Source organism: Motacilla alba, chromosome 1A (assembly GCF_015832195.1).
Source record: "Motacilla alba alba isolate MOTALB_02 chromosome 1A, Motacilla_alba_V1.0_pri, whole genome shotgun sequence".
In the NCBI taxonomy this organism is placed as follows: Eukaryota; Metazoa; Chordata; class Aves; order Passeriformes; family Motacillidae; genus Motacilla; species Motacilla alba.
The window spans coordinates 65,070,801-65,098,538 of record NC_052031.1 but is presented as its reverse complement, the minus strand read 5'-3'; the positions used below and the strand labels follow the sequence as shown (position 1 = coordinate 65,098,538).

The 27,738-nt window shown below is 41.5% G+C and overlaps 1 protein-coding gene across 2 annotated transcripts in view; it reads right to left on the bottom strand.

Moving 5' to 3' along the window:
* Positions 1–776: 776 nt before the first annotated feature.
* The window catches only part of WNT7B (Wnt family member 7B), a 93,017-nt gene continuing 66,055 nt past the window's right edge, over positions 777–27,738 (bottom strand). For both annotated transcript variants that reach the window (XM_038153289.1, XM_038153288.1), the window contains exons 3-4: positions 13,560–13,831; positions 777–1,529 (exon numbers count right to left, since the gene is read on the bottom strand). In XM_038153289.1, the coding sequence (XP_038009217.1) occupies positions 1,050–1,529; positions 13,560–13,831 (752 nt within the window). In that variant the 3' untranslated portion in view covers positions 777–1,049. The remainder of the gene's footprint in view (positions 1,530–13,559; positions 13,832–27,738) is intronic.

The following is a 27,738-nucleotide window of genomic DNA, read 5'->3' as shown; positions in this document are numbered from 1 at the left end:
TTGTCAAAGCAAAACCTTTGATACTTGTTGAAGCACATCTTCATATCCTAAAACTCCCTATGAGGAGCTGTGAGCAGGTGCTCCACACCTCAGGCCTGAGTCTGAAAAAGTCATTCTCATTCAGGAGGCAAGTGGTAAAAGTCAATATCAAACATTGGTAACCAAAGTTTCGTGCGATGTTTCCGCTCAGTTCTGGCAATTGCTTAAGGCCTACAGTAATTGAGCTCTCTAATAGTGGAGTGACAACACATCAGTAGCATTGAAGAACTTAGGCAGAACCAAATACAAAAGTCATACAGTCAGAGTTCCAATAAGTTTACATTTAGTACAGAATTAAGACATAGCTACCCGTTAGTGCTTAGAATTTTTTGATACTATTAAAACCATAAATAATTATTTTTAATGTTCGTTCAAAGAGTTCCAGTGTCACTGGCAGCTGATGTAATTTTGTGAATGCTTGTTGGGGTTTTTTTCCAAACTGATAATGCAGTATTTCTGCCATAGATTTTGCTCCCTAGCTGTTGTTTTCTCTCTATCCGCTTTCTTAGAAATTTTGGTTTTTGCAGAGAGAATGCTGTGTTCTAGTCAGTGAAGATTTCATTTCCTTAAAAAAGTCTTTGTTTGCACAGGGCCAGACAGTTTTGTTGCTGTAAAATAGGAGAAAATGTCTTTTTCTTTTAAAAGTCATGGGAGCTGCAATGCAATCAGCTTCTCTGATATGTATAATTTAAAACACTAAGAGAACTCTACAACACCCAGATTGTAGTTTCAAAAAAAAAAAAAAAGAGACAGAGAGAAAGTTTCATGTGGTTGTCAACATCACCTTAATCCTGTTGCCCTTGTTTCCAAAGCAGTTACAACAGCCAGCCAGCCAAAATGCACCATCCTTAGAAGTATAGGTAGTTGTGGGGAGGGAGTGGTTGTTGTGGTGTTGGCTGGGGTTCTTTTCCCCAAGAGGATCAGATGTGCAAAATGATGCTGTCGTTGTTTGTTGTACTCCACTTTCCTCACTCGCGGCGGTTTGCTCTGTGCGCTCGCGCACGACGCCGTTATTTGCAGGTGAACACCTCTGTCCGCTCACTGCACGTGTTGCACTTCACAAAGCAGCACCAGTGGAATTTGCAATTGCATTGCCACACCTTGGTGTACTGGTGTGTGTTGTACCCTCTTCCGCAGCACATCATGTCGCACCCGTCCGCGTTGGGAGAGGTACGGTTGCAGAGTCGTCCCTGGGTACCGACGCTCCCTGTGGAAGCATCTTCCTCACAGTAGTTGGGTGACTTTTCAATATACACCAAATCCGTTTCCATGGGTTTCTGGTAGCTCTTAATCTGCTTGATCTTCAGGAAGGTTGGCTGTCTCAGTCTACTGGCTCTTACCACCTCCACTTGCACTGCGGCGTTGTATTTCTCTTTCAAAATATATCCAATCTCTCTGAATTTAGGAAGCGTGGTCCAGCAGGTCTTAGTTGTACAGGAACCTGAAACTCCATGACACTTGCACTCCAATTTCATTCTCTCTTCAAGAACCTATGTGTACAGATATTTGCATACTGTTACTGCAGGAAAACAATGTTGCAAGCCTGCCTAAACCTCAGTCTGTTTAGTTCATATGAATACTCATTACTGCTGGTTGAAATTTTTAAAATGCTTATAAATATGCTTTATAATGCTTATATATGCTTTACAATGCTTTATAATGCTCATAAATCTTTTCACCTCCCAGTAGAATGCTCATAACATTTTGTTTCAAGTTGCACCTGGTTGGAAAAACAGTGCCTTGTCATTTTTTAGGGAAAACATTTCCATTCTTTTTCCAAATATTAGAGAATATTTACTTATGTTTTAGGAGACATTTCTTTTAGAGCCATAGAGGACTTCAAATTTTTTCAAATAATCCTTTTCGTTTTGAAAATAGAAAACAAGAATGGGTTTTGGGGGTTAAGTGGCATAAGATTCAAAATACTTAATTGTTTTAAGTAATGATCAAAGCATGCTTATGAAGAACAGTATCTACTGTGTGACTGAATAAGCCTACATGCAGGGAGCTGGAACTAGATGATCTCCAAGATCACCTCCAACCCAAACCATTTTATGATCCTACATTCACTGCATAATTAAAGATTTTTCCTATGTACCTATACCAATACCACCAGTGGTAAACTTATGGACTATTCCACCCACAGAATGTCCCATCCCCTCAAAAAGCAGCACTCATTGCAGTATTTAGTCCAACTATTCCGCAAATAATCAGCCACAATACATTTTTTTTTCCACCAGGGCAATGATAACACAGCACTGGAGGGAAAAAAAAATCCACTGAAGGGTCCTGCTCAACAATGAGCCGAGGAGAAATGTATTGCTGTGGCAGAGAAGGTTCAGCCAGAGGGATTTAATTCATAGTTTAATCCATAGTTTAATTCATTCACCCAGAAGTGACACAAGCTGCTGGGTGCTCAGGCTGATGCTGCCCTGCCATCCTGCCGCTTCTGCTGCAGCCCAGCCGTGCCATGCCCGGCACATCCCTCCTTGCCCGGGCCAGGTTGTGCCGGGGGGAGGCAGGCGATGTCCTCCCACCCCGGGTGTGCGGCAGGGGGAAGCCAGCCCCGCGGAAGCGCCTCTCTGTTTTTCTGCCCTTGCGTTACCACTTAAGCCTGACCATAATTACACCCACAGTCATCATTAGCTTATGAAAATCAAGGCCCAAGAACAAAGCGAGCTGATCTTTCCCCTTCGCAACGGGATGCTAACAAAGAAATATGAGCTCCCGAGCTTGTCTGAAAGCATTACTGATGCTGCAGACCATCTCCTGTAGCGGTTTCACTGCAGATCCCAGAACATGACTGAAATGGGCAAGGGATAAAAGGGCCGAAATCTGAGTACAATGGCATAATGAAGTAGGAGGGAGTAAAAAATGCTTACTGCTTCAGAAACTGGCCTTAAAATAAAAGCTGTACAGATCTGGTTATCCCTGCAAATAGAGGGCACCCTCCTGAGTTGTTTGAGTTTCACTTAAATTGTATGGTTTGTTTTTTCCCAAATTTCTGGGGTTTCAATATTAAAGAGAATATTTGGATTTGATTCTCCCTTACCAACATACGGTAGCGAGTATAAGATAGCTGAGCAACCTATGCAAGAGTCAGAAAATATCCTGAGTTGGAAGGGACCCTTCGAGTCCAGCTCAGGATAACTCCAACAATCCCACCCTGTGCATCCCTGAGAGCATTGTCCAAACGCTCCTGGAGCTCCGGCAGCCTCGGGGCCGTGACCATTCCCTGGGGAGCCTGGGCAGTGCCCGACACCCTCTGGGGGAAGAATCTATCCCTGATATCCAGTGTGAGCCTCCCCTGGCCCAGCTCCAGCCGTTCCCTCGGGTCCTGTCCCTGGTCCCAGAGAGCAGAGCTCAGTGCCTGCCCCTCCTCTGCCCCTCAGGAGGAGCTACAGCCCCTGCTGAGGTCTGACCTCAGTCTGGTCCCACCTTAGACCTTCTGGAACCACAGGCTTTACCAAGTTATCCTATCAGAGGCAGAAAAGGTGTTTCCCAGCAAGGTTTACTGAGTCGGGGAAGAAATTCCTATAGCTGCAACTCCTCTAAAAGAAGAAACTCAGCAAGGCTGTGATGAGCTGGGTTTTTTGTGGACATTGGAATACGCTGTATCACATTCCTGTCTTCCATACTGATAGAAGAGAAAACTTGCCACCTTCTGCTGCAGCAGCAGCATTTCAGTGGCAGTGAGGAGACGGATGCACTGTGACACACTCTGAGGTCTTTTAGGGGTCTCCAACGTCTCCTCTGTACGGAGAAGGTCTTTTTCCAAAGACCCCTAAATAAGATTTCAATCCTGTTCCACAAATCTGGGTTCAAATAATCTATTGATATTTAGATGTGGTTTTGTATATATATATATATATATATATATATATATATATATATATATATATATATGAACATGCTTAGAAGTTGTGCTTCATATAAAGTTGTACTGAAAAATGTAAGGTTTTGTTGAAACTAACCCATTCCTACAGCTTTCTCAACATGCAGTTGCAGCTGTAAGAACTGCAGCAAAATCCACGACAAGAGGTGGATGGATGCAACTTTTACACCACCACCAAAGAGCTCGAGGATCTAAGGATTTCCAGGAAAGAATTGAAAATGGGATCTGTCACCCCTAAGTCGTACTCCTCCCTGAGCAGTGAGTCTTGCTGAAAGGTACATATTTTGTCATGCCCTACATGTGTTTCTGGTGTCTGCATTTTGGTTGAAAAGGCCAAGTCAGTAACTTGCTAAGAGAGAGGGAGGAGGTGGAGTTCATGAGGCTCCTTATTCTTCTGCGGGTTCAACACTGTCCCAAGGAGCCTCTGATTGGCTTCCCTGATACACTAGAAAGTGTCACTGCTCCTGAAAGACAGACATCACCCATTTCAGTGTCCTGGCTGACATCTTTGGAAATGTGTATTTATGGATGCCTGTCTATATAACAATTGTTTGCCTGTGTGTATTTGATTGAGATGCTGATGTTTATATACATTATTAGATATACTATATATATATTTATTATTTATAGACACTACGTGGCAGCCTCTATAGTACAATCTCCAGCAACTTTATCCTAAGTCTTGATATTTTTTATTTTTTGCCGCTGTCTTTCTGAAGGTCCAGTTTTGTGATTCATTTTGGTGAGCAGAAACCTGATTTCACTGCTGTGTTTTTTCAAAGATTCCCACTATTTTTGATGGTGGGAGGACTTGCAAATGCAAGCCATGCAGGCTCAAAAAAATCAGAAGTTTCAAAAAGTATTAATTCATGCTCCTGAAGCCAATCTTGCAGGTTTTTTTAATTTTTTGGAGGCTGCTCTCATGAATGTGGAATGCTTGGGGTTACAACACTGAGCAGAGGCCCAATCATCAGGTAGTTAAATTCCTGAATGCTATAATTTGTGTGCCCACAGTCAGCTGTGGGTACAAAATTGTGCCCAAAGACTTGGAGGTCAGGGAATACGAGCCCCAAACTAAGCAGATTCTAAGCAACATTTTTTCCCCTCTTTCCACCCAGATGCTGCAGAGTGCCCTTCCTTGCTGACAGGCCAGCATGTTCTGGCCCTCCAGAGGAATGTCTCTCTGCTTGGTACCTTGAGCAGCTTCCCACTTGCCAGGGAGGTGCCATGGGACCTGGCAAAGGTGGCCGGATCTGACCTTGTTTGCTCAATGCTCTGAATGAAGAGTAACTAACATTTTGCTTCCTAAAACTCTCTCCAGCTCAGCTTTCCTCAGCAAAATTCCCATCAAAGCTCTGACCTTGAACCTTAAAGGTACTTACTCATTCAAATCTAAGGACACTGTGCCAAGCTAGGCGCTTAATTAAAGATTGAAAATCATTAGCTCACATGAGCCACTCTCTCAGCAGTTTCATTTGTCATATGTCAGTGCCTCATATCTAATCTTGAAGGGTTTACAGCAAGATCTACCTCCCAGAGCAAATTCCCATCGTTGGGCTGTGCTGCCTCAGGTTAATCACAGGAACATTTCTCAGGTCCCTTTTCCACAGACAAGCCCACTCCCACCCCAGTACGATCCTGCCAAGTAAAATTTTCTAACTGCTGCTACTTTGTTAAATGAATTGTGAAATAGAACGTTAAAGCTTTCTTAATCCCACATCTTTTTATACCTATATAAATCATACATTTAAAATGAAATTTGAGGGCTGTCTGCTGCCAGTTAAGTAGACAAAGACTTGTGAAGACCAAAATAGAACAAAATTATGTGCATTAAAAGAAATTCACTTTTTCAAGTTCCATATCTAGATCCAACTGCATAGCATCAGATACAGTTTCTGTACATGGTAAAAATCCTATTTGGATAAAGTAAGTAAAAAACAATAGTTACATTTTGTGTGTGTATGTGTTTTGGCTTACTCCTACTGGTTTTTGTTTTCCTTAATGGAAATGCACATTGTTGGACCAAGTGTTGAACGTAACAAAATCCATATAACTTTTTAACTGAAGTATCAAAAAGAAATAAAAGACTTGAGGAGTTTTGCCTCATCAAATATGCAAGTGATCAGCTTTTGTTTTGGGTAATAACTACCAAAAGAGACAGATTCTGGTCACAAGATGTCACCACTTCTTTGATGCTCACGCAGCTGCAGCCACGAGAGCTGATGGCTTGCTGATGATGTGTGGGCACAGGCTAACCCAAGTCTCAGTGCAGCCTGGGGCTCACCACTGCTGACAAAATGCTGATCTCCTGGACCCCTCTGGGAATCCAAGCTCAGTTTGTTTGGGTTTGGGTTTTTAATTTGGATAGGCAGGGGTGTAACTAAGATTAGCAGGGTGTAATGCTAATCTTCTAATACAAATGTCCTGAAATTATCCTTTGTTACTAGCAGATCACAGAGCCCAAAATGGAGCAGATCGTGGCGTGTCTCCTTGGGTTGTGCCCAGCCCTATGAAGAGGGAGCATGGAGGCAGCAGGAGAGGAATAAGGCTACTTCAGCTGCATGGCTTGCTTTCTGCCCCTCTGTGAAGCGGTTCCCTCAAGCATCACAACAGTATTTATATTCTATGGGATGTGGGGTGGGGAACTGAGTTACTGTGTTTATTCCTCTTGTCACGTCCTTGCTTTCCTTGTTGTTTAGTTTAATGGGAGCAGGGAGCCTCTGCTTTGCAGCAGGTCAGTGTCCAGACAGCATGAGGTGGTTTTTCCCTGCCACTGGCCAGAGCTGAGCAGGGCTGGGGGCCATCAGGGGTGCCAGGAGGTATCAATTCACCTCCTCCTGCCCTCCACTTGCCTCCCTAGGTAAGGCACCCTCTTCCACAGTGTCCCCACTTAATGCATTAAAAAAGCTGAGGAACCCACTGCACTCTTTACACAAGTTCTCCCCTTGGCTACCAGGAAAATTAACCCAGCATTTTGGGACCTGCTGCCCATTTGATGGATGTCCCTGCTGTTATGAGGGTGAACAATAGCCTAATTCATCAGTGTTTGTTCTCTACTTTCTGGGAGAAGAGAAAATAGATCTTTGAGCAATAAACTGCTGCAATTGGTTAAAACATTCTGAATATTATTTTTACAGTAAAATGTTCCAAAGCAATTTCCTTCAGAAGCATCCTCCCCATCATCCCCAAAACAAGTGTGCTCCACTCGGTTTTCTGTGGAATTTGTTGTAAACCTTAAAGGTAAAATATCACCTGAAACAGTTAAAAATATTTCACTGGTAGTTTTATTCTGTCAGGCAGAACAGATGTGTCAGGTTTGAGGTCGTACAGTGATATTTCACTAGATGTTTGATACATGCCTTGCATGCATTACATGGTATGCATGGGCATGCACATTTCTTGAATAAAACCATTTAGCAAGTCCTAAAATATTTGGCTATTCCCCCCTCTAATTTTAAAGCAAATTGTTCAAAAAAGTAGGGTAGTACCAGATGTAGCTGCTGGCAGTCTGGGTTAAGGGTGTGTTTCTGGAAGAAAAAAATAAGCTAACAAATCCAGCCCAACTGGAAGCAGGAGATCTATCCTCATGAGATTGTGAGCCAAAGCTTGCATATTCAGGACATATGGATAAGTCCTTAGTTATCCATCTAACCCACCCAAGCTGTAACACCAAAATTTTTGAAATTGGATTTATGTAACTGTCTGCAAATCACTTTAAGTGGGAAGATTGAAAGTATGGCATGAAGCACAACTATAGAAAGCTTTTCTTTCATGAGTGGTCTCACAAGGGATGTGTAGTGAAATAATTTGTCACTTTTAGAGAAAGAAACTTTCAGCAAATGATGGACTCAAGGCTGTAAAACCTGGAAAGTAACATTCTTTGCATCCCTGAAATGACATAGGAAACAAAGTCACATTTTAAAAAATATTTTAGGCTTATAAGAGCATAAAATTAGTTGGCTTTCACGTTTGAAACTGAGATTCAGCTTCCACTGTGACTTCAACATTTCATTCAGAGCCTTTTTCTGGGCATTGCTTCTTATCTTTACATCCTGCCAGGTGACAGTGTGGGCAGCATGCAGCAAATCAGGCACTGTGCATCTTGCAGGAATGAGCTGACTAATTACAATGCTTCACATGAGGTGAGGGAAGTCTTACATAAAATAGGCACAGACCATATACATGAATATGTATAAATATCCATAATTATGTGCACATGCACTATATATATTTGTCTGTTTATGTATATCTAATAAAATAAATATAAATTTTATATCTTTATGTGTGTGTATGTAATGAATGGTAATCAACAAATCACCTCATTAGCTGTTCTAAAGCCAAAGCAAGTGAGCAAAAGAGCCCCTTCCCAATACCACAGGCCTATTGCACCAGAAACTATGAGAAAAAAACATGTCTTAGGTGGAAATAGTAACCCAAGTAATTGAAAAATCTCTTCTGAAGAGAGCCTGAATTATTTGTTTTTTTCCCCACACTCTCACTGTTTCATATGTAAAATAAGCTGTTGTCATCTTCCAGGCATTCCAAAAACCAACAGGAAAAACCCACTGCTGTTACAAAGGAGTAAATATTGGGATGGTGTCAGGCAGAGTTGCTGGCAGTCAGTGTGATGGGTGTGTTTCTGGAAGGGCCAGTTTTTTCTCCACATAACCACAGTCACTGTCTGTTGTAAGAGCCTAATTGATTGATAAACTGTTAGAAACATTTCTACTTTTTGGTAAAAGCTGCAATCTGCTACCAATTTGTCAGTTTGTTCTTTTAACTCACCCCATAAAAACAAACAGAAACCTCCATTTTTATAAATGAGATTTCCCGTGAGAGACAGTCATTGTTTTGAAACTTTCAACAAAAAGTTAAGCTTAATGATGTGTGTTCTCAGATGTTACTCTAAGTTCATTTATCCCAGAATAAAGATACTTATTTCTAAAAATACATGGTGGAAAGCTGTCTCATAAAACAGCATCAAAGCTAACTTGGTTTGTTGGTATTTAATTTTTCATTACTCTGTCAAAGTTTTGCCCACAGATCTCTCTGTAATCTTTCAGATTTGCAACAAAACGTTCTTTCAGTAACATTTGTGTTAGACTTATACTAGTCCTCCTTTGGGGGCTTGTTTTCATTTACCACACTTGTTCTTTCCATCCCAAATCATAGCAGATGTTTAGAAACTGAGGGGGAAGTTTGTTCCTCTGCTCTTTCACACCGTGCGGCGCCGCTTTCCGCCAAGCACAAATCTGTCAGGAGAGTCTTGTGCCACCAGGAATCCCTGAGCATTTATTTATTCCAAGTTACACCAATGACAAGATTACGATTTTGTCGCTGGTGCTTCTTATTGCAAATTAAGCAGAAACTTTGCAAACCTACCATTAGCTGAAACAATTCTTAGAAATCCAATGCGGAGCCATACGGGATGCAGTGTGGGGCAATTAGGGTATTCATTCATTCCACAGTCATCAGAAATTCCCTGAGAAGCCTAAATGTCTTTTTTTTTTTTTCCAATGAGATCATTTATTAGAGGGTCGTAATGAACATCTCAATCCCAGACAGAAGTAAAAGACCCCCCCCCCAAGACTGTCTTTCCCCTTATCTGATTCAAAGTTTGTGCAATAATTTTTAAAGCATGCTGCTTGTTCCAGAAAGAAAAATTCCTCTGGGCTCGGTTTTTAGCAGCAGTGAAGTACCAGCATGCCAGCTTTTGAGAGCATCCAAACAAAGGCAAATTATTAAAGCCATACTGCTGTACTTGCAAACCCCTCTGACACCCAGGCATGTGTGGGACAAGTGCTGGAAGAGATGGAGAATGGCCAAGATTTCTGAGAGCACGAGAAAGTCCTTGTGGTGGTATAAAAGAACATTCAAATAATTGCTTGGGGGGCAAAACTGGTGGCCAGAGTCTTGACTAATGATCCTAGCAATGAACCTCTGGCCACCTGGTAGATGTCTAGTGAGATCCTCAAGGGCCTACCACTGACTTCAGGGCAAGTTGGAAACAATTGTATGTGGGGTTGGGAGCTTTTGGTGTCCTTTTTTCCTCATGTTTCTGTCTTGGGAGGCTCTGAGATTCAAAAAGAAGACTAAAAGGAAGGTAGCATATTTGTTGGCTAAAAGTTGTTCTTCTTAGCTAACTCAAAAAGCCAGTTTGGAATGACTAAAAAAGAACTGCAAGCCTTAACATTACAGATGTGAATGCAGGGTATTTTAAATGGTGAAAGTGCTGTGAAATCTCTGTAGGAAGCTACAAATGCATACACTTCCTTAACTGTCTTTACTGTTCATTACCACTCAGAGGTAGAAAATACCTTATTTGAAAATATTTGAGAACTTCCGAAGCAATGAAGGAATTAAAAAATTCCTGTTGCCTGTGTTTTCTTTCTTACCTTTTCTTCCTATTCATAACATGGATAAAATATCCATACTTTGGTTCTTTATAATAGCAGTAATGAACCAGAAACTTGGCTCCAAAGAGTTTCCAAATTTTAAGACAAGCCACATACAGACCAGCAGGATGGCCCTGACATTTTCTCGGAGCAGTACAAGCATTTCCCAGTCGTGTTGTGAGAGTTTTGGAAGGGAAAAGGAGAAAGATGGAAGTTCAGTGTTGTACCCAGGCAAATGGAGGATCCAGCAAGGGAAGGCGTGAGGCTGGACCTTGCTCTAACAAACAAGGAAGGCCTTGTTGGGGACAGGAAGGCTGGGGGCAGCCGTGGCTGTAGTGACCACAGGATCATGGAGCTCAGTATCCCACGTGGAGCAAGGGATCTGCAGCAGCTGGGGCTGTCCAGCCTGGAGAGGAGCCCCAGCTGAGAGGGGCCCTCAGCCCTGGGTGTCCCTGTGTGCAGGGAGGGCTCAGAGCAGGGCCCAGGCTCTGCTCCAGGGGCCCAGCAATGGCACCAGAGGAACGGGCAGGAACTGATGCCAGGAGCTTCCACCTGGACGTGAGGCAGAACTTCTTCCCTGGGCAGTGACCAGATTGTTCAGAGAGGGTGTGGAGTCTCCTTCTCTTGACATACTCCAAAACCATCTGAACACACTCCCGAGGAGCATTGTCTAGGGGATCCTGCTTGAGCAGAGGGGTTGGATCCTTCCAGCCTTACCCATTCTGTGATCCTGTGGTTGCTTCTGCAATTCTACGATCTCTGACTTGAGTGTGAATAAAGACCATGTGGAGTATGTAAGAATGACACCCACGCATAAGCAAAATCCCCTGGTTCCAGATTTTGTGTCAGGTTCACAGTGCAGTCCAGGTTTACCAAGGACCCCCAAAAGAGCCAGATTTCAGGAGAATGTAGGTCAGATTTCAAGTCTGTCTGGATTCTCAGAAGGAACTTGTAATTTCACACTGAAATTGCAGAAATTCTGTAACTGCTTTTGCAAGTGTCCAACCCAGAAACACAGAAAGCGTATCCTAGGTTCCAGAGTTTTGTCCTAACCTTAAGTCTCAGTCAGTCTTAAATTCAAAATGTCTAATTTATACAAACAGCAAATTATCTCGGAAGAACCAAAATCACTAAATATTATCTACTGTACAACTCTGAATATTCAATTAAAAGGAATATATACCATAACACCAACATTATTTCTAAACGTAACCCCCAAAACCATGTTTTATATTAGCTCTGGATTTTATGGATTATACCTAAAAATAAAAAACTACACCAAATCCTTTCAGTCATTCTTAGCTTTTGAAAGCAATATCATGAATTAAAGAATAGAAATGGGTATAAATAACTACTGAAAAATGCAACAAAAAAGTTAATAAATTCCAAAATATTATTTATATTTTTTAAATGGGGAAAATATATTGTTGGTATTGCAAGCCTTTGTATTCCTTTCTTAAAATATGAAAGTATTATAATTTGTTTTTTGTAAGAACATTTGAAAAAAGAATTTTAGAATTGTAAATAAAATTTATTTGCATGAATTCTGCTACCAGAAGTATCTGTAAAAACATGCACTTATTTGGTTTGCTTATGTCCCTCTGCTTATGAAATTCTGATGAAAAGTAAAATATAATGTGCTTAATAAGAATCAGCAATGTGGTCTGGTGGTTACAGGGCTGTATTTAGAACTGGGGGACCCATGATCAGTGCCTGGCTCACATAATGAGCTCTTTCTGTCCTTGGGACTGCGCTGTTTTCCATCTCAGTATCTGCTTTTGCTCTTTTGTCCCTCTGACACATCTAGACCGTGACATGTTCCAGGCACGACCTGCGTCAGGATCTCCACGGGGGTGGCACTGCACACACCACAGAGGATGCCAGTTTAAGCAGGGATGGTAATGCAAATAGCAGCAATAATTTCTCCCTAGGAAGTTTAGGAGTTCACTTGCATATTCTTTTGCCTCCAAACACAATTTGTGATGCTGAGCTGAAATTCCAGCTGAAGTGAACTGATCAGACCTGGAGCTGGTCTTCCAATGTGATGGTCAGCTGCTGAATGAAGTTCTTTTATAATTGTGGCAGCAATTTTTTAGGAAAAAAAGACTGTGCCCCTTAAGGCTGTTTTTTTGTTTGGCTCTTCAGTCAGCTTTCTCCTGCACATCTGGAGACTTCAGTGTGAACTATCACTGAAGTACCCATCCTGTCTCTACGCTTGAGATTATTCCTCTCTCACCACACTGAATTTATGTCGTATTTCCATCCCAGTGCACTCCTGCCCACACAGAACCTTCTGTTTCAGTGCATGGCCAGTGCAACTGTGCTAGTAAGCTGGATCCAGGCAGTAAAACAATTGCATTGTTTCTGTCACCACCAATTCTACTGTCTCTGCCCAGTGCTCAGTACAGGCTGAAAGCACCCATGGTTTTAGAGGAGGAAAACTCAGCCTTACTTAAGGAGGCAGATTTTACTGGATTGCTATATTGGTATATTGGATTTTTCTGCAACACTGGAGTGGAGGGCTTTTCCTAGGGGGAAATACTTTGAAGGCTATAATCTCTCCTGAGGTAGGTATATATGATGCAGAAAGATTTGTTACACTTTTTAAAGGACAAGCTTTGAGAGCCATGAGGATTGGTGAACACAAATCAGCATAGCTCCATGATGTTTATTGTTACCAAGAGAAGCAATTCAGTCACGGCTGTAGACAGGAAACTGCTTCTTCTTCTGCAGCTCTTTGTAGCTTTGGACTACAAAGAGATGGTTGTGCATCTGCTAAGAAGTGCATTGTGCACTACTGTGTGTATTTCATTAGAGCTGGGGTCAAACAAGTGATTTGAGTTTCACTGGAATAAATATCTGGAAGTGTTGTGGAAGTTGAGCAATGCAGACAACTCAGTTCTCTCCCATCACAAGCCCCGACGTCCCTTGCTAGATTTTTTGCAAGTTGGATGAAAAGCAGTGATTTATCATTATGCTAAACAGATCCAGCAAGGATCAGGGCTGGAAAGAAGGCTTAGGAAGCAGAAATTTTTACAGGACTACCAATAATACATGGTCAGCTCTGAATAAAAAGAAACAGCAAAAAAAAGTGAACAACAGATGACTCGATGTGGGTGCGGGATAAGGTCAGAAAGAGGGGTGAGCTCTCGGGAAATGCCTCCTGCCACCAAGCCAGCCTCCCCCCGTCCTCCAGCACACGTTCCCATCCCTCGTCCTTTCTGGAATACCTTTCTTCCAGCCTCATTGTTGTGCAAGTTCATCAGCCTCCGTGCATTCTTTTTGATTTCTCGGGCATCAACAAACCTCCGGGAGAACTCAATGCCGTATCTGATATCCGCAGAGCAGCCTCCCCACTTCCAGCCCTCCTCCTGGTTGTAGTAGCCCTGTTTCTCTCGGTCACAGCCACAATTGCTGAGGTTGCCCTGGCTGCAGGCGGCCGTGACAGCGTGTGCAACCCCGGCAGCAGTAATGGCATAGGTGAACGCAGCTTCCCTGCTTCCTGTGGAGAGAAGCCAAAAGCTGATGGGTTGGCAGAAAGGCAGCACGTACTCACTAAAGACAGCACACACATTATCTACAGCAAGGGGGTCAGGCAGCAACGTGAGGAGGGCATTATTCCTCGGTGTGGATTTCTCATCTTACAGAATTCCACACATATTTCAAATGTTCGGCTCAGCTCGGGCACATTACCCCAGGTATGCAGCATGGGATGGTCCCACCTAAAGCCCTTCACCAGAGGGGAACTTGGCAATGAATCTGGACAGTGGTGAAGTGAGGCCACGAGATTTGTTTTCACACTGTCTAGTCAGGTTTGTAAGCTTGAAGTTTATCTGTTTCAGCTGAATAAAAAGTGAGTTAACAGCTACCTCTGAGCATTGGCACTGCATGGAAAAAAGAACTGTTCAGACAACAACAATAACAAAAAAAACCCCTAGGATACAAATGGGGCTGATTATTAATCTAACTTTAGAAATGCTCCAGTAGTATACATTAGTGATGCTGAGTGTGAAGTACTGCAAGACCTATAGAGACAAGAATTGGGTAGGGTTCATTATCTTTCAAGGAAGAGGTTACCCCTTTCCCTTGCAGACTTCTCCTGTGCATTAGTTTTAATGAAGTGACCCTTTTCCACTCCCACTCTGACTCAAACCTCTGCATTACCATGGCTACTGAGCATACAAAGGGCACAGAAGAGCTATGACAGTGCTATTTTCTCTCCAAAGTAGGTGAGATACTGTCATGGAAGCACAGACTTATTTTTTAAAAATAGCTGGTTTAGAAAAGGAGTTATTATTGGGGTTTGGTTTTCGTGTGGGGTTTTGGTTGGTTTTTGGTGGGGTTTTTTGGGGGTCTGTGATGCTGCTACTTGCAAAGGTTCCTGATTGCCAGGTCCATGCAATAGCTGTTGATAATGAGTGCATGAGGAGAGGTGAATAAGGCCCCTTTCCACACTGATTGGCTGAGGTGCCTGTGAGGTGCAAGGAGGCAGAGTGATGGAAGGGGAAGCTACAGCCCATCCCTGCTCTCGTATGAGACCATATCCTGTCACTGATTTCACACAGGGCTGGATCGTGGTGTTTTGCTGCTGTTATTTATAACACTTCCACACAAGTTCCCTTCTCAATGCTTTCCCCATAAGTTCCCTTCTCATTGCTTTCCTCTGTGTGTTTCTCTGGTAATAAACAGACAATCCTGGAGTGCTGCAGCCAAAGAATAACTGTAAAGAATTTGCAGAAAGTTGCTGAAATGCTTTAATGACCACACACAGAGCTCTAGCATCATTAGTGGATTTGGGAAGGGGAAAAAAGGAACAAATTTTCCAGAGGAGGAAAAAAAACAAACCTACTTAGTAGCTAGTTTTAATTTTTTTAATTTTTGGATTCATAGATCTCATAATTATTCTGGAATGACAACTCCACAGTATAGGGGGATTTATATTTCTTATTTTCATAGTTAGCTTCCTGAAAGATTACACCATTGCCAGATATGAGGAAGATCCTACAAGAAACAGTCAGAAACGGAGGTTTGGCACCATTTGCTTGTTTCTCCAAAGAAATAAAAAATAAACTTTGGGTAGGGAAAAAAAACAAAAGGGTTTTGTGCTCTTCAGCTACCAAGAAGGTTGAACTGACATGTGCATTATTTGAGTAGATGGTGCAGTTGCAGGAGTGCCTCTCTTTCAGACACAGCAGTGTTTTGTTGGGGTGTACGATGTGTGCAGTCTGGTTCAGTGCTTCCCAAACCATGGTCTGCAGAACACTGGTGGTCCAGGAGGCCACGGTAAAGGGTTCACAGCTAATCCACAGAGCCATATTAAACACTATTTTAAATAGTGTTTTCAATTAAAAGTTTGATGATAACGATACCTGGTGGTCTGTAAGAAATTCTGAGGGTTTATAGCAATCCAAAACAGCTATGGAACCACTGTTCTAGTTCCTAGTGTGATCTTCTCATGTTGGTATTCACTCCTCTCCTCTTTGCTTGCCACCTAAATTCTAATCTGGGACTTAAAATGTGTTCTGTTGACTTGCAGGATTTCTTTCTTCTTTTTTTTTTTTTTTTTAATTCTATTTCTAATCCATAAATTGAAATATTGAATATAAATTGAAGTATGAGATTTAATAGAAGCTACATTTATAGATACAGTTGGCTTTTCTTCAGGATGAGGGTAAACAACAATTCAAAACCAGACCCAGGGAAATTTTTGGCCAGACACCTTTGAAGTATATGTAGAAAGGCTAATTAACAGGAAGAAACTTACTCCTGTGAGGGAACATAGCAGCTGTGACCTACAGTTCAGTAGATTTACTCAGAGATTGAATGAAAGTTGCTCATATTTTGTGTTTAGGCTCAATATATTCCCCACGTCTCCAGAGTATGTGGTAAGACATTTTATTGCAGCCACTGTGTCTGTGCCTTCTTTGTAAACTTTCACACGTTTCTTCCCTTGGTCAATTTTATAAAATGAAAGAAAATCATGTCTTTATCTTCCTTTCTCTCTCCCTCATTCCCATTATACCCCTGACTACCATCAACAATAAAGGAAAATATCTTTCCTTTATCCATTTGGGAGCTAACAGCAGTGATGGACTTTTCTCAAGTCATGGGATAATATCAAATGGAAACCACACTGACTCTCTTAAGAGATTACTCTCCTGTTTCAATGCAGCTCTAAAATAAGAAGGTCTCAGAAATTAGCAAGATTAAGTTGTCCTGCTAAGAATTAAAGTTTTGGGGTATTTTTAAACTAGAATATGTTCTAAAACTTCACTTGTGTTCCTGAGCAGTTCACTAAGGTCCCAGGATCAGTGGAGTCTATCAGAAACTGCTGATGGAAGAGGGAGGGGAACCTCTGTGCTCAAATAATGTCTGCTGTACACAAAGCTTTTCATTAGCATGTCATCACTTGGAATCAGTTCTAAGCAAGTCTTTGTCAGGCAGCTAAAAATATTTAAGTAATGATTGCTGTGATACCTTAATGGAGTACAATAATCTCATTTTATGGAATTTTCTGAGATTTCAAAAATATTCTCGGTCTGCAACAAAAAGGAGACAGATCTTTCCAGAAATGTTCGTGAAATGAAGATTGAAGTAGCAGCAGATTTGGGGTTTGACCCAAATTTGGGGCTGGATATTTCTTCTTCCAGTGCATATCCTGATTATCTAGTTATTTGGCACTGTATACACTCAGCTTCTCAGTCTCAGAAGAAAAAATCTTGTCTGACTTCCAAAGTTTTCTGCCACATAGACCAGAAAAATTCTGTTGAGATTTTTATTTTGGTGTAAAACACACTGCTTAGGCTTTATTGCAACCCCTGGATTTCTCCATTTCTGTGTTAGAAATGCCTGCCTTGGTGTCAAAGATGACAGTTCTGACTTTGTTCCCAAAACATAGAAGGGGTGTTTTCATGAGTAACATGAACTAATAACTATCTGATCTGATAACTGTCTAATCTAATAACTCCAAAGGGAGATGACTGCCAGTATTAATTAAAATTAAGCCCTTTTTTTCTTCGGTGAAGGTGCTCAAGGCCCCTTCTAGCAATCTGCCAGGCTATCAGAGGAGTCTGTCATTTGCCAATCTGAGTTACTGCCATTTTCTTGAGTTTATTTGCATTCTAACAGAACTTTAAAAGTGTTCTAATAACCAGCAATGCAGGCAGCTGCTGCTCAGACAGACAGATGTTGGACCATTGATTCCTTAGCACGTGTCTTCCGGCAGAGAGGCAGAGAGGGGCCTTTATCCATCCTTGGAATCATGGAGTAGCCTGTGTTTTACCCCTCTTTTAGATGTCATTTCTGGCTAAGTTTTAGACGTCTAACTGAGCACTTGACTTAGCATGGTTTGATGTGGAAATTCTTAAAAGTTCCTCAATTGCTGTAGTTTACCAGACTCCAACGTGCACAGATTCAGCAGAGTATTTCCAGCCTGGAGCCACAATCAGCTGAGAATCTCATAGGCTAAACACATTCTCAATTATCCAGCTGTGAGCACAGGGTTAAGGATTTAACTGTTCCATAGCTATTTGCGAGACATCTATTTTGTTGGAGTAATTAGATGAGAATTCTGCCATTGCACACACCATCCCTGGGGTGACTCATGTCAGCAGCTGGGTGAATAAGGCTGCCACTGAATGTCAGCTATTAGAACTGTAATCTAACTTGAAATATTTAACTGCAGAACATACAGTGTTTGGCCAGTAATTTCCTAGATCTTGCATCAGCAATGATAGAAAAAAGTACTACACGCTGTTATTAAACAAAACAAATTCTTCATGCACTTACACAAGACACCAGATTGATTAATGACACAATACGACATAGGTCAATGGGAAAAAGAAATTAACCACAGCAGAACTAAAATTGGTTTTTGACAAACCTACCCTTTTCAACAAGTCTGGTAAGCTGATGAGAGATTGAGTCTTTTTTATGGCAAAAGACAATAGATACATCTAGATGAATAAACTAAAACTCAGACAGCAGCACCCTAAGTAGTGTTGGATGAAGACTTTTACAGAAAAGTTTATTTCCTTTGTAATTTTGTATTTTATTCAACACACATATTAACAATTCTCAAGGAAAATAGTGCAGGCTCTTCATTTTGGGTTTGATCCTAGAGCAGTACAAGTCAGAGGGAGTTTTCTCACTGTCTGGAACAGATCCTTTATTTGCATTTTCAGTGTAATTAACTTTGAGCTTCTTGGTTTATAAAAGCAGGGACTAATTTAATTTAATTTCTCTGTCCCTCTAATTTTCTGTACCCAGTGCTACATGTCAGAACTAAAGTCTATTGAAACCACTTTGTACAGGCAGAAAAATTAAGGCATAAGATCAGAAAACTCAGGAGTGTCTCTCCTCTGTCAACCCTGACACAGGCTAATAAGACAGATGTTCCTCACAACAGCTTTTATTGTTCCTGCTCTTAAGGATCTTCAGTAGAGGAAGTTCCAGGGTCCAGTCCTGTACCTTAGGACCCCTACTGATATGTATTTCACTAATATTAACCTGAAACTGTCTTTCTGAGTGCAAACCCGCTGCTTCTTTCTCTAGAGCTGCCAAGACCAGATTATTCCCTCCTTCTAGGAGCAGCCTTGAAATATGTAAAGACTTCCACCCCTTCCCAGATGTGTTTCATCATCAGTTCTCGCCCAGCACCCCCAAGAGCTCTGCTCCTTGCCCTGCTCTCCCAGCTGGCTGGTTGGTGTTGCAGTGCTGGAGATGTGACAGGGTGCCCCAGCTGAGGTCTTGCCTCCTTGGGGCCAGAGCAGAAGGAGCCCTTCATACGCCTTGTATGCTGTAGTCCTGTCTGTTCCTGCCAGCATTCCTTATTTCACAGCAGCAGGACACTTTTGACTCTTACTCAGTTTGCAGCTGTCTTCTGAGCAGCTGCTCTCCCACCAGATGTTTCTCATCTGGCGTTTGTGCAGACAATCATTCCCACATACAGATCTTTGCCTTCCTGGTTTGCCTCCTCTTTCTTTGCTTTAACACTTTTCTTCTGTTTTTCTGGATCACTTGATCATGTCCAATTTTGAGCCAAACTACTTCCAGCTTCCTTGTAGTCCTTCCCAACCTAATATAATTCACAACTGCAAGGTGCACAGCTTATTCTCTTGGTCAAGTCAAGAGTATAATGCTGACTGGTACCAGCTCCAGCACAGATTACAAGAAACCTAGTCAGCACACCTTTCCATTTTGATAACTACCTTCAAAGTACGATTTCCAGATGGTCTGTAACCATCTGGCAAGTTCTTACTTTTCTTATTTGAATGTCATATAAAGCACGGTCAAAAGCTCCCTTTAAGTCCAAGATGTATAATGTAAACTGCTTCTGCTCTGCCTCTGAGGCCGCGGGTGGCCAGAGAAGGAAGGAAATTGGTTTGGTTTAATGTGATTTGTTCTTGACAGATCCTGGTTGACTCTTACTCATGTCCTTGTTCTTAGTTATGAGCTTACAAATGGGAGTTTGTTCCCATATTTTTTCATTTACTGAAGTTAACCTGATTGGTCCTACAATTCCTTTCTTTTAGGTTTTTGGTGGTTTTGTTTTGTTTTGTTTTGTTTTGTTTTGTTTTGTTTTGTTTTTTACAAAGGCAACACAATTGTCTTTTCAATTCTTCTTAATTAGAGTTCTCCCCTAGGTTTCAGCACTAGTGGCTGTAAGGACAACCACTCACTCCATTAAATGTTCTGAGATGAGGGACAGCCAACTGGAAAGCGATCAACATGGACAAATACTGCTCTCTAATGCTCAGAGGGCTCCTCTGTTGATGGTGTAAGTTTATAACCATCTGCTCACCATTCACCTGCTTAGGGAAGTGTGAGGCAGAAGAGTGCTTGGTCTTCTTGATATTATCCTTGGTTTGCACTCTCCTCAGGACTCCACTCCAGAGTGGTGGATCAGCCTTTGTTCTACATCTCCTACTCCAGTGAGTAGGAGAAATAATTACTAACTCATTGATTTCTGTGTAGCCTCCTGTAAAAAAAAAAAAAAGGATATATCCATCCATGGTTGTGAGGTTTCTTTTGAAGCACCTGTGCTCAGAAGTGTTCCTGAACAATGAATGTGGTGCTGGCTGAATACCTGTTACTGGCAGGACTTTCAGGGATGGAGCCTGCTGATGGTCATGTTCAGTGATGTTCTCTTTACAGTGTTCATTCATTTCACTTTTCTTCCTTAAACCCCTTATTTTCTACTACAGTCTAATTAAAATAATATTGCTTAATTTTGTTTCATCCATATAGGTCTGTTTAGTTGAGCTAGAGCTAGAGCAGGGGTGATTACAGCAGCTTCTTCCTAGGCTGTCTGTGGTATCTATTTTCAATTACACATGGCCAGGACAGAGAAAATTGCAGATCTCAAAGCTGAGCATGTGTAGTGATATGACATAATGGTTTATTTACAGATTCTTCTCTTACTCAGCATTTTTCATCTCCAGGCTCCCACTAAGTTTTTATGGCTGGAGGTGCCAGGATCTCGGCCATCAGTTTAGAATTGCTCTGTCAACTGGATTGTTTTCTGTTGCTCATGTGGGTTTGTCAAGTCTTATTTTAGAATGGGCTGTACATGAGCCAGAATTATTTCACACTAGCCTTATTGCAGCTTCTTGCTGTCACTCTTTATATACTTTTGAAAGCATGTCTATTAAAAAGAGATACTTACTCTGCCTCTCCTTTTCACATTTTTTCAAACATTTTTTGAATGTCATGGGTATTTTCTAAAGGCTTGGTGTTACTTTCCACAGTGATTTCTGTAATGAGATTCCAAGGATTTACAGGGATTTTTAAGTTAATTAACCCCCTAATTTATTCCGTTAAGTCCTGGCAACCTTAAACAATAGTCAGCATTTCTGTTCCAGTGAGCATAATTCTGTTATGGTTTTGACTGTCTTTTGGCAACATGTCCCTTGGTGAAGTTTTCTGGGACAGTTTCTGTGAGGTTAGTGAGTTTGCTGTAATCTTTGAGAAGATCTTTAGCAGGGCCCAGGGAAATATTAAATTTTTGGGCTCTCTGCTGTAAAACTATATTTGCCATAACAAATATTTCTTACCAGCTCAGCCCTAAGAAGCAAACTGCATCCCATTCTCAGAGAAAATGGTGAAATTGAGTTTTGGTCCCGAAGCACCACAGCTTATTTTTGTCTAAGTTAAATGAGAACATGGTGCTGAGCACACATTTAAAGAGTGCACGAGAGCATGGCTTGAGGAGCACGAGGGGGGAGTTCCCAGATGCACTGTGCCTTTGAGAGGAGCCTGTGTGTGTCACACACGGCTGTGTTTTCACAATGCTGCTGCTAATACTATCAAAGTAGCATGTGGGAAACAAGAGCTGGAGCAGAGAGGTTGTCTCCTGCTTGTGTTCTCTTCTGGATCTGCTGATGTCCCACTGCGGTGCTCAATGGCTCCCTGATGAATGTTTGGTGCCTTTTCTTTTCAATGATGACAAGAGGTTTGATATGTCATAGTATGTGAAAGCTCAGCTGGAGACATCTTGCAGTGTACTGAGGTTGAAAAAAGTTCTTTGCACCCCTTGCCAGAAATCCTGAAGGCATCCCAGAGAAACTGTGTTCTGAAGTATACCAATGTCCTTAAATTAAATGAGTCTGTGAGGAACCAGATGTGTTATACATTCTATTCTATTCTATTCTATTCTATTCTATTCTATTCTATTCTATTCCATTCCATTCAAATCTATTCTATTCCATTCTGTTCCACTCTAATCTCATCTCATCTATTCTATTCTAATAATTCGACTGACTCAACCTGTTAACAACAGTTCTTATGTAGGATTCGACAATGCATTACAGTCTCTCTTTTAAAGTACATTTCACAGGGAAAAATAACTCCAATATTAAAAAAAAAATGGGAAGGGAATCTATAACTATGTGGGCACATATTTTTATCTTTTTTTTAGGTTTGCTCTTGACAGTATTCTTGCACTGTAATATGGCCTGTTACAGGTTTCTGAGGTACCTGTGTGTTGCTCAGGGAAACCTTGTCCACTTGGATTTAAGAAGTAGAAAAGATGCTTGCCACATAATAAAAAACAGAAGGAAAAAAGCAAGCAGAAAAGAAACCTCCACTCTGAACCTGAGAAGAAAACAGGACAGTACTACCAATCACATTTTTAAAGTACATTTTCTTTCAAGTCAACTTCAAGCTCTGTTTGAGGAGATACAAGAGCAGAGGAGGTGGCTACCATAACCACTGAGATTTTCATGTGCATAGATTTTAGAGGCTTGAGCCTTTCATGAGTGAATCAGTTCAGAATGGATGCACTCAAGGTAGGATCCTACCAATCTAAGTTATTCTGTAATTTTGTGACTGTATTTGATTTTCTGTGGACCCCATTTCACAAATACTCAGTCATTCCTTCTATGATACTCATGAGTATCAAAAATCCACTGCCATGCAGCATCAGACCTTCTCAGTGGACTTTTTGCTGGGTCAGTATTTTAATTAACTTAAATCAACTCAGCGGTCTGACATAATTGTACTGTGTTGAAGAGCACCTCTATAAAAATAAATCTGCATTGCCATTTGCATCAAATCATCTTTTCCTCTATTACCTTATGTCATTTCTAGCCCAGATAACAAATCCCCAGGGACAGTGGTCATGTCTGTACTCTTTTTTAAATCACTGTGCATCCCTGTCCTTTGCTGTAGGAACATGTTAAATAATCCTCGAAAGGGTCCACGGAATTATGGGTGAATGAAAGGTCATATGAATTATGGGTTGTTGTAAGCACCAAACTCCTATACCTGGGCATGCCAGAGTGTCTGTGGATGGGTTTCTGAATATTCTGCAGATAAAATTTCTGATCTTGCTTCCCAAGGCAGTTTAGTTAAATCATGAATATTACCGGAATGTTCTGTGCAGAGCCTTTGAATAGGCCACTGCCACTTTGCCAGAATTATTGAATTACAAATATCTGAGTGAAAGCTGGACAAAATTGGTGTTAGACACAAACCTGTTTCTTCAAAAGGCAGTTCTTGCCTTAAGGAGACACATCTTTCAGCTGGAGAGGGCAAGAGAAGAGAGATATAATTACCTCTCTTTCACAGAGGCACGAGGAGGTTAAGGTATGTATCCAGAGGACAGAAGGTATGTACCCAGAGGACAAGCTGTCCTCTTGCTGGGTTCTTTTTGTGAGGAGATAACAGTAATTCAGTTGCAATCTCCTCAAGCAACAACTGAAATACAAATTCAAGCCAGGGAGAATATCCATGGAGCTGCACGGCGGCACAGGAGCCCTCCCAGAGAGGAGCAGTAGTCGTGGGACTGGGAATCCTGGGCTCTGCTCTTCCACTGTTCAGTACAGTATTGACCTGCACATCTGCAGCCAGAGACACAGGGGGATCTGACACAGCAATGCTCAGCATCCCAGTGCCTGCCAGAGAAAGCCATGGCTGTGGGAGTCCACTCCTTACATTCACACTCACGCACATCCTGACATGCCATACCTGCTTAGCATGGATCCACATCCTTCCTTTACTTATAATTTGAAAAAAATAACTGACTAAAAAATAACTAATATGTCTTCCCAGAAGAATTGCTGAGGTTCTATTTGCTCTGTTTCAGAGAGATACCAAGTGATTCCACATCCTCATTTGGAATTGACATTTCTTGACTACTAGTGAGATACAAGGGCAACTTCAAGCTGGATATTCTGTTTGTCAGCACAGACTTTTTTTCTTGCACTCACTTTTTATGTTAGCCCACACAAATGTTTGAGAGAGATAGATGGATAGATAGATAGATAGATAGATAGATAGATAGATAGATAGATAGATAGATAGATATAAATCTAGAAACTTCCTTTTGGGAGCACATACAAAGCAAGAGTAGCTCAGAACATTTATCAATATGAGACACTGCTTTCAGACTAATGTGTATGGGACACAAAATAATTTACATCTATAGGGCAAGAGCTAATCACCTAGAGCTAAATCTGCAACAGGGTGTTGGCTCTAAAAGCCTGTGTTTTGGATGTTCTTCCACATAGCATTTTCCATGTGGCTGGCACAAAAATCCACCCTCACCAAGAACTGAGAGAATCAGAAACCGAAAAAAGCAAGGCTCTCAGAAGGTATCAAGCTGCATGGGGAAGCCCCGAAACTGGCAGTAGAAAATGCAAGGAAAGGGAGAGTCTAAACTTATCCCATCAGAGCTAAGCCAGATTTCCCTGCACAGTGAGTCTTTCCAACTTTGCTGGCAGCAATCATCTTAGTGTAATTGCTGGAGGGACACGGTGGTTTTAGAAAAGGAGAGCCCACCCTTAAAATATTCTGACTGGGGAAAAAAAGATTTCTTTACAGGAAAAGCCAGGAGATGACTTTCTTGCTTTCACTGCTTAGAAAAAAGACATTCTTCTGAACATAACTTCTTCTAGTGTATTTTTCTAGGTTTTTTTTTTTTTTTTCAGTATCATTTAACTTGGTTCTGTCAAGTACAGAATTAGGATGAGTTTATATAAAGTAGTAATTCTACTTTGTCATGACATTTCTAAAGTAAGATTTATGAAGAGCAGCAGTATCTTTTAATAAACTGAATCACATACTCTAGGCATCTATGTGACCTAGGAAGGGTCTAATAAATAAATAAATATATATATACATATATATATATATATATATATATATATATATATTTAAATTCTCTTTCAGACTTTCAATCTAAATCCAGACAAATATCATGAAATGGAATAACCACTGACCTTTTAGTTCTCACTGCAACAGCAACACAAGATGAGCATTATGTCAAATAACTGTGAAATAATGACCTCTAGAAATACCTTGCTCTACACAACATTTCATGGTAAGAGCAGTAAATATGGAGGATATCCTGCTTAAACCAAGAATTGGTGACAGCAAGACTGGGAGGTCTGAAAAGCATTTCAGGTCATGGAGAAACAGCTCCTGTGTGCCCAGGACAGCACATTCCAGGCACAGAGATTGTTATGCTTCCTTGTCTGGTGGCTCTGCTCTTCAAGGTGGCCTTCTTCTTAAGAAGTGCATAGACATAGACAAAAGACTTATGTTTGACCAAAAAAAGGAAAAATAATTTGTGTCAAATAGTGTACCAGAATGTTGTCTTCTTCTGTAAAAATTCTGCACAGGAGCACAGCAGAGAGATTCTTGCTGCATTTGCTGGGAACTGCTGTTGGGTTATCTCCTGGAGGATGGATATATGAAGGCTGTCCTACAAATCTGTAGCTCACGTGAATTCCTGGCATGGTTTCTAATGCCTGACAGGACACCTTAGAGGACCAACTCAGCAAGTCAAATTTCACAAGCAAGTCACTTGCACTGTCACAAGTGACCCATCCTGTAGCTGTGGGGGCTTTCACGTGTTTGGTGCATTTTTGGCAAGGCAGAGTTTGAAAGGGGAGACAACAGTGAGTGCTATGTGGCAGTTTAGGATGTTCTCACTCTCTGGATATCTCCCATGGCAGCAGATGTGCCTCACTGGCTTTAGCCCACTCCACCCAGCCCTTCCATGGTGGCTGCAGCAGAGGGGCTGGGCTGGCAGCCCCCCAGCATGTGTTTGTGCTCTGCTATTTCTGCTCAGAGGTCACATCTCCTGGGCTGCAGCAGACGGGCTGGGCAGTAACCCTGCAAGTCACTGCAGTCCTCTCTCTGAGCTCAGAGGTTGTGGAAAGCAAATGAGAAAGTTCTGGTGGAAGGGCTGGGTTGAGACTTGCTTTTGAATTTGCTTAAATATTTTCCAAATGCTCTTTCACGCTGCTTGTGTGGCTGCATTCATCTTCCTGATACATCTGGCTTGCCTGTTCATCTTGCTGGGAGGAGAGACAGGGTCAAGTAATGATGTCCACCCTTCTTGGTATTTAAAGGGTCTTTGCCTGGTAGTCCCATTTGTAACCCCAGGGAGCAAGACACAGCACAGATCACACATATGAAAGAGATTTAAAAGAGTAAAGAGCTCAGAGAAGTTTGGATAAATACACAAAGTTTAGATTCTGATCCAAACCTCTCTGGTTTGCAAAATGAGTTTGGAAGCATCACAAGAGCAAAGTCTGTTTTTGCAGCTCTGGAGTTTCTGGTCCTGACAAGAGTTGGGAAGTGACAAGATTCACATAAACAAGGAAGGTTTATCTGAATCTTCTCTTATAGCAGATACTGAGTCAATGTTTCATCTGAGCCTGTCCAGCTAACCCCACTGGGTCAGGTTATCTGATCTAGCAGACAAGTGGTTGCTGTTTATTATTTGTGTTGTTTGTGTCTTGCCATGGACTGAGCAAGTTCACCCTAAAATGGGGATCCAAACCTGCAAAAGATTGACAAATGGCAGATGTCATAACAACCCTGCAAGCTACCTGCTGAAAAAACTAAATTTTATAAGAAAAAAATGATCAAATTTCTAGCCCACAGACAATTGTTTTTAAGCAATATAGCCTAGAAAGGAATGATGAGTTTTAAACAAAGACAAGAAGAAAAATTTCTAGGTTCTTAAGGTACTCCAGCTTCAGACCAGGATCCAGGCTTTATGACAAGAAAAGGAGGAACAAGGCCCTTTCTGCTGAACACGAGTATTTCAATAGATAGATGGGTATTAATACCAGTCTTTGGGATGCTGCTTATATAAAACTGCTGCTAAAACCCACAAGCAAGTGCCTCTACTGCAAATCCCCCATGAAAGTGAGATATGGGTCTCACTAAATAATCTTTCCAGCCCCCCACTTTCCAGCAGCTCATTTCCAGATCTGAACTTTGGAGCTGACCCCTGTCTTTGTGATGGGCCAAACCAAAAGCCAGATCTGAACACCGCTGAACTCTGGGAAAGTTCAAATCTATCGTTTGTGGTTCAGGTTCAGTTCTAATTAAAATGGACCAGTTAGAAAGGCAAATGTCTTAAAACCAAAACAAAACAAATGTTTCACGTGAAAAGTTTTGGGTTGGGCTACATGGTACCAAGTAGTGTTTTTGTCTATCCCATGAAGTCATGTTCTTCTGGTTAACACAATCTGACAGCATGCACATGCTGCTGTGTGAGATATTCCATGCAGACACTTTGAATCCAACTTCATGAAGAAAACAGTATTCACAGAAATGCTTTCATGATGTTCAAAACCCCATCAGCAATCTTCCTGCCACTCAGCTCTCAGGGTAGGCTGCCACCTTTCAAACTTTCCATGCCCATCCCTTCTAGCAGAGTAGTCCAGGGTCTCTCTAAACACAGTGTCCTGCCTTCTCTGAGTGAAGCTTATGCCTCATTATGTCACCAGTATGTGGATTATTGCTACTAATCCCTGAAAACAAACAAGAAGGGGGTGCTGCAGAACCTTTGGTTGCATAAGAGGACAGGGAAAACCCAGCTAAATCTCCTGCTCAGTGATTCTGTTTATACTATAGTTAATACTACAGTGTAATAATCAAGATGGTTGA